The 7,035-nt window shown below is 50.1% G+C and overlaps 1 protein-coding gene across 1 annotated transcript; it reads right to left on the minus strand.

Moving 5' to 3' along the window:
• Positions 1–2,628: 2,628 nt before the first annotated feature.
• On the minus strand, positions 2,629–6,807 carry LOC144607500 (G-protein coupled receptor 39-like). Its single transcript, XM_078424384.1, has 2 exons — positions 6,012–6,807; positions 2,629–3,275 (listed from the first exon to the last, which is right to left on the minus strand). The coding sequence occupies exons 1-2, from the start codon at positions 6,805–6,807 to the stop codon at positions 2,878–2,880; spliced, it is 1,194 nt and encodes a 397-aa protein (XP_078280510.1). The 3' UTR covers positions 2,629–2,877.
• Positions 6,808–7,035: the final 228 nt, after the last annotated feature.

The raw sequence follows: 7,035 nt of genomic DNA on the forward strand, positions 1-7,035 counted from the left end.
AGTGAAAGAAAACCTGTTCAATTTTCCTCGACTTAACACAGGTTGATGGCAACAGCCACAAGACAGGAGATAGAAATTGTTTTCTCAACAGGCTGCTTTAAGGCATAAAACCAATGAAAATCTGAAATAAAGAACAAGAACGAGCCTGCGGTGTTTCCGACATGTTCACCTTTTATTACAGCCAATGAGAAGAACTTTTAAACTCTTGCCAATGTTTTGATCTGCGAAACATACCGGCCATTGTGTGCCCACCAAACTCAGACAGACGACAACGTAGTAATCGGTTTTAGTGATTAAATAATAACATTTTCACCAGACCCAGGAAGGAAATGTAGTAGACACAAGGAACTGCAGATGCTGGAATCTTGCGTAGAACACAAAGTGCTGGAGGAACTCCGCAGGTCAGGCACCATCTCTGGGGGACATGGATACTGCAATGTCCTGGCATGAAATGTCGCCTGTCCATGTCCTCCAGGGATGCTGCCTGACCCGCTGTGTTGCTCCAGTAGTTTGTGTTCCAGCTGGGGAGATACAGAACTCTGACATTACCATGGTTTTTTTAATATTTCCCTGCAGAGCCCGGGTGTGTTAAGGTGTGCCCCAGACTGAGCTGTTCCCAATTTCCCCCCTCAATACTCCAGCCACCTCTCAGTCTAAATTCCCACCTGATAATAGTCAGACTTGTTCAAAGTGAAAACACAGGAGTGCCAGAATAGCTTTGCAGGTCTGAGATGCTAATCTAATATGTATCTAAGTGCTTATGTATAGTGATGCTTGTGCCGAACAGTATACAAAAAATGAATTTCACCGTGCCTTGGTACACGTGACAAATAAAGTACCATACCAGACCAAAGTACCACACCAAAGGTCACGCAGCATCTCAAGAGAACATGGAGAATCAGTGGGTGGTGTTTCTGGTCGGGATGGAGGGGGGAAGGAAATCTGGAAGAGAGGAGGCCAATTCAGTGGATGAATTAAGAGAGAGTTAGATAGAGCTCTCGGGGCTAGCGGAATCAAGGGATATGGGGAGAAGGTATGGGAGATAATACCGGTAACCACGACAAAGGCAGGCACGGGTTATTGATTGTGGATGATCAGCCATGATCACAATGTGGCCGCACGGTGGCGCAGCGGTAGAGTTGCCGCCTTACAGCGAATGCAGCGCCGGAGACTCAGGTTCGATCCTGACTACGGGCGCCGTCTGTACGGAGTTTGTACGTTCTCCCCGTGACCTGCGTGGGTTTTCTCCGAGATCTTCGGTTTCCTCCCACACTCCAAAGACGTACAGGTATGTAGGTTAATTGGCTGGGCAAATGTAAAAATTGTCCCTAGTGGGTGTAGGATAGTGTTAGTGTGCGGGGATCGCTGGGCGGCGCGGACCCGGTGGGAGAAGGGCCTGTTTCTGCGCTGTATCTCTAAATCTAAAAAAATCTAAAAATCAATGAATGGCGGTGCTGGCTCGAAGGGCCAAATGGCCTCCTCCTGCACATATCTTCTATGTTTCTATGTTTCTCGGAGGAGCAGGAGAAAGCCTGGCAGATAATAGGCCGGCACGGGTGAAGAGGGCAGATGGTTGGACAAAGGCCAGAGATGTAATGACAGAAGATGTGAGAGGAAAGGATTGAAGAGGTGTGAATTATGAAACTGGCGGAAGAAATGGGAGGGGAGGGGAGAGTAATGGATGTGAGTCCAGGTGTGGAAGAGGAGAGAGAGGTAAGAGGAAAGAAAGGGTGGGGGGGGGAGGAAATTGTACGGGGGAAGGAAGGAGGGAGGGTTATGTAGTTACCCTTAAATTGGAGAATTCAGTGTACATCCTGTTGGGTTATGTGTTATCAGAGCTACATGTTTGTTCAAAGTGAGACGCAAAACAAATCCTTCACTCTGGAACCATGTTCCTGTCCATGACTAACCAAGAAAACAAAATTTAATTTAAACTCCTATGATCATTATTAGACTCTTGACTATTGCGAAGCAAGATTCCAGCCAGATCTTTCGATGAGTGTAAAGGGATGAGTCTTAGTATTAAGTGTCCCGACCTGAAACGCCATCTATCCATGTTCTCCAGAGAGGCTGCCTCACCCACTGAATTACTCCAGCACTTTGCGTCTTTTACGAGTATTAATATGTGGGTAACATAAATGGCAGAATACGACCTTTAGATTGTCCTGGCCTGCTTAATATAGTCATTTGAGTCAAACAGCGTGGAGACTGGACGTTCGGCCCAATGCATCCATGACGACCAAGATGCCCCATCTCAGTTAGTCCCATTTGCCTTATTTTGGCACATATCGCCCTAGACCTTTCCTATCCTGATTTTAGTTTAGTTTGGAGATACAGTGCGGAAACAGGCCCTTCAGCCCACTGAGTCTGCACCGACCAGCGATCCCCGCACATTCACACTATACTACACTAGGGACAATTTCTACATTTATACCAAGCCAATTAACCTACAAACCTGTACATCTTTGCAATGTGAGAGGAAATGTTCTTGATGAAAACCCACGCAGGTCACGGGGAGAACGTACAAACTCTGTACAGACAGCACCCGTAGCCAGGATCGAACCTGGGTTTCTGGCACTGTAAGAACTGTAAGGCAGCAAATCTACCGCTGCACCACCGTGCCACCCCAATATCTAGAAAACATTAAGTGTTTTTATACAGTATTACCTGATTTGATCAGATAACATGTAAAATAAAGCTTTTCACTGTACCTTGGTGCATGTGACAATATTAAATCCAAACCCCTATTTGTAATACATGTAATATTGTTCTTGTTAAACCGATTGCCAAAAATTAATCTAATTGCTCAGTTTCTATGAAACCTTTCCTACCCTAATATCTAGAAAATATATATTTTAAAATATTGAAAATCCATCTTCATCTCACGCCAGAGCAAGAGGGGAATTGTTCAGCCGTGAGGCTTGTCTGCGTTCGTTCTCCATTGACCTTGGGGAAGGGTGGTTTCCCATGTAATGAAATGGATTCTGCCCTCAGGTCTGAGCGTGCGTGTCTCCTGTACTCTGCCGGCAGGGGACTGGGCTGACAGTGGCCGCTCAGCACTTGCAGGAACATCTTGCGGAAGTGTCTGGAGGTAACATTGTAAAGGAAAGGGTTGATGGCGGAGCTGATGTAGTAGAGGGTGTTGGTGATGGGCTGCAGGGTGAGGTAGGAGCGGTAGTAATGTTCTGTCCATTGGGTTTTGGACTGAACAGCAGTCATTAGTCGCCTCGCTTGGAATGGAAACCAACAAACGGCCAATGTCCCAACAATGCACCCTGTGGAGATAGTCAACATGTTACAATCGTACACGAGCACAGTGCAGGAACAGGCCCTTCGGCCCATAGTTAGGGTTGCCAACTTCCTCGCTCCCAAGTAAGGGACAAGGGGTGACGTCACCGCCCCGTGCTCAATGTGACCTCACCCAGCCAGCGGCCACGTGCTCCCGCTCCAACAATGGCGGCCGCCTGGACCTGGAGACGGGTTGCTAGGCCTAATATGGGACAAGGGTGGTCCCGGGCCTCCCTGGGCCTAATATGGGACAAGGGTGGTCCCGTACGGGACAAACCAATTTAGCCCAATATACAGGATTTCCCGGCTAATAAGGGACAGTTGGCAACCCTACCGACCCCCTCTGTGTAAAAAAACTTGCCCTAAACATCTCCTTTAAATGTTACCCCATTTCACCTTAAAAAGCAGTGCCCTCTAATCTTTAACATGTCCACTCTGAGGAGAGAGGGTCTGATTGTCAACCCTATCTACGTCTCTCTTCATTTTATATACTTCCATCAGGTCTCCCCTCAATGGGTCAGGCAGCATCAGATTGATGAAGGGTCTCGACGCCAAAAGTCACCTATACCTCTCTAGAGATGCTGCCTGACCTGTTGAGTTACTCCAGCATTTTTTGTCAATCTTCGGCGTAAACCAGCATCTGCAGTTCCTACTAGGGTTGCCAACTGTCCCGTATTAGCCAGGACATCCCATATTTTGGGCTAAATTGGTTGGTCCCGTACAGGACCGCCCTTGTCCCATATTAGTTGGGTTGCCAACTTCCTCACTCCCAAAGAAGGGACAAAGGGTGACGTCACCGCCCCGTGCCCCATGTGACCTCACCCAGCCAGCGGCCACGTGCTCCCGCTCCACCAATGGCGGCCGCGTGGGGCGTGGGGTCACGTGGGGTACGGGGCAGTGACTTCACCTTGTCCCCTATTTGGGATTGAGGAAGTTGGCAACCCTACTTCCTACCGACATATAATGTGAATGGGTGATTGATGGTTAGCATTGATTCGTTGGGCTGAAGGGCCTGTTTCCATGCTATATCTTTAAACAAAACTAAACACTAGGACTCCATGGCTTCAGCGTGTACAACCTACAATATGTGGAGAAAGGAACTGCGGATGCTGGTTTAAACCAAAGATAGACACAAAAAGCTGGATTTACTCAGCGGGACAGGCAGCACCTCTGGAGAGAAGGAATGGGTGACGTTTCAGGTCGACAAAATGGACTGCACTGACCTGTCTAGATGAATTTAAAAGAGAGTTAGATAGAGCTCTGGGGGCTAGCGGAATCAAGGGATATGGGGAGAAGGCAGGCACGGGTTACTGATTGTGGATGATCAGCCATGATCACAATGAATGGTTCAAAGGGCCAAATGGCCTCCTCCTGCACCTAGTTTCTATGTTTCTATATTTCTATGCTTCTACGCTACTGCCAAACCTGTGGCCTTAACCAGCAAACAAGACAAGGGCACCGAGGTGCATGAGGACAGCTCCACCTGTAGGTTCCCCTGCAAGTTGCACAATGTCCTGACTTGGGAAGAGATTGCTGTTCCTTCCTCATCATCGGATCCACTTCACTCTCCAAAGACGGGACACAGGTTTGTAGGTTGTAGGAAGCAGCTGCAGACGCTGGTTTACACCGAACATAGACACAGAATGTTGGAGTAACTCAGCGGGACAGGCAGCGTCTCTGGAGAGAAGGAATGGGCGACGTTTCAGGTCGAGACCCTTCTTCAGACTGAGAGTCAGGGGAGAGGGAGTCTGTTGGTACGGAAGGGTAAAGTGTGAAAACGACAGATCAAAGCATATAATGATCAGGAAATGTAGAATGGTTTATTGTTAGCTGAGGGGAAGGTGATGACGAGGCATACAATCAGTAAAATCTAAGCAGGACAGTGGAACTAATCGGAGAACTAGGATGGGAAAGGGGCAGACAGATCGGGAAAGCAAGGGTTAAAACACATGTGGCTGTGTTAGTGAGTCTGGGTTAATGGGCTTCTGTAAACATTGTCCCTTGTATGTCCATCGTGGATGGTGTGATCGCCGGTCAGCACGGATTCTGGGAGTGTCTAGGACTAGAAGTAGTGGCCTCAGAATTAAAGGACCTTCTTTTAGGAAGGAGATGAGGAGAAATTTCTTTGGCCAGAGGGTGGTGAATCTGTGGAATTCTTTGCCACAAAAAGCTGTGGAGGCCAAGTCAATGGATATTTTCAAGGCAGAGACAGATTCTTGATTAGTGCGGGTGTCAGAGGTTATGGGGGGAAGGCAGGAGAATGGGGTTAGGAGGGAGAGATAGATCAGCCTCGATTGAATGGTGGAGTAGACCTGATGGACAAAATGGCCTCATTCTACTGCTGTCACTTAGAAACATAGAAAATAGGTGCAGGATGAGGCCATTCGGCCCTTCGAGCCAGCACCGCCATTCATTGTGATCATGGCTGATCATCCACAATCAGTATCCTGTGCCCAACCTCTCCCCATATCCCTTGATCCCACTAGCCCCCAGAGCTCTATCTAACTCTCTTAAATCCATCCAGTGATTTGGCCTCCACTGCCCTCTGTGGCAGAGAATTCCACAAATCCACAACTCTCTGGGTGAAAAAGTCCCTTCTCACCTCACCTTTGACATGACCTATGCCCTTATGTGGGCCGAAGGGCCTGTTTCTACGCTGTATCTCTGAACATTAATTTTCTCACTCCCCAAACACACAGTGTTAATTCCTCTCCCGCACTTACCCAGCATCACGACACTTTGCCGCCTCGTCTCCTTGGACTTTGTGATGATCTTGCCGGCGGGGGTGGACCTCTGGAACGCCAGGGGCACCTGGCCGTCTCCGAGGAGGGTCCTGACCATCTCCCTGCAGGTGAAAGCCACCAACAGGAGCACCAGAAGGTAGAGGGAGAAGGAGGCGTAGATGACCAGCCGGAAGAGGGCTACTCTTCCAGAGACGTTGGTGCAGATGTAGAGGGGTGACCGTGTCTCGCCCCGGGGCCTGAAGGGCTCCCACGCATCCTCCACACCGACAGCAAAAGCAACAGGCAACGCCGTGACAGTGGCCATGACCCAAACCAAGCCGATGACTTTCCTAGTCCTCGATGCGGCCATTAACATGGCCCGCATGGGGTGGCAGATGGCCAGGTAGCGTTCCAGACTGAAGGTCAACACGTTGAAGATGGAGGCGTAGCTGCACACCTCCCACAGCAGGTAGAAGCCCTTGCAGCCAGCGTTCCCCGCTGGCCACGGGTGCGGGCTCCAGATGACGGTGTAGAGCTCACAAGGCAGCCCCACGGTGAGGATAAGGAGGTCCACGCCCGCCATGCTGGCCACATGCTCCCTCAGCCTCCTCTGAGCGCACCTCCTGCTTCTCCAAGCCCAAACCACCCAGATGACCAGGAGGTTCCCGGCCGTTCCAGAGAGAAGGATGGTCCCGTAGACCGCGGACGTGGCCACCTTGGCCGCCGTGCTCATCCGGACAGCGTCCCGGGACACATTGGGTGGAGACCCCCATTGTCCTTGCTCCGAGATGTTCATGGCTCGCGTACCCGTGGAGGCACGCACTTGCCCCGGGGCTAGACTGAGCCCGGAGCCGGGGGCTCGGGTAAACCTCCCGCTACGATGTGGATGGAGTGCAATGTCCCGTGGCCTGATCTTCACTGAGGCTTCTGGCTCTCGTTCACTCGTATCTCAGCATCTCGCTCTGGGGAAGTAGACCTCTCCCCCAGCACCCACCCCCCCCCCCCGAAGATCACCAGCCCATCT

The sequence above is a fragment of the Rhinoraja longicauda genome, chromosome 29 (genome assembly GCF_053455715.1).
Source record: "Rhinoraja longicauda isolate Sanriku21f chromosome 29, sRhiLon1.1, whole genome shotgun sequence".
NCBI lineage: Eukaryota > Metazoa > Chordata > Chondrichthyes > Rajiformes > Arhynchobatidae > Rhinoraja > Rhinoraja longicauda.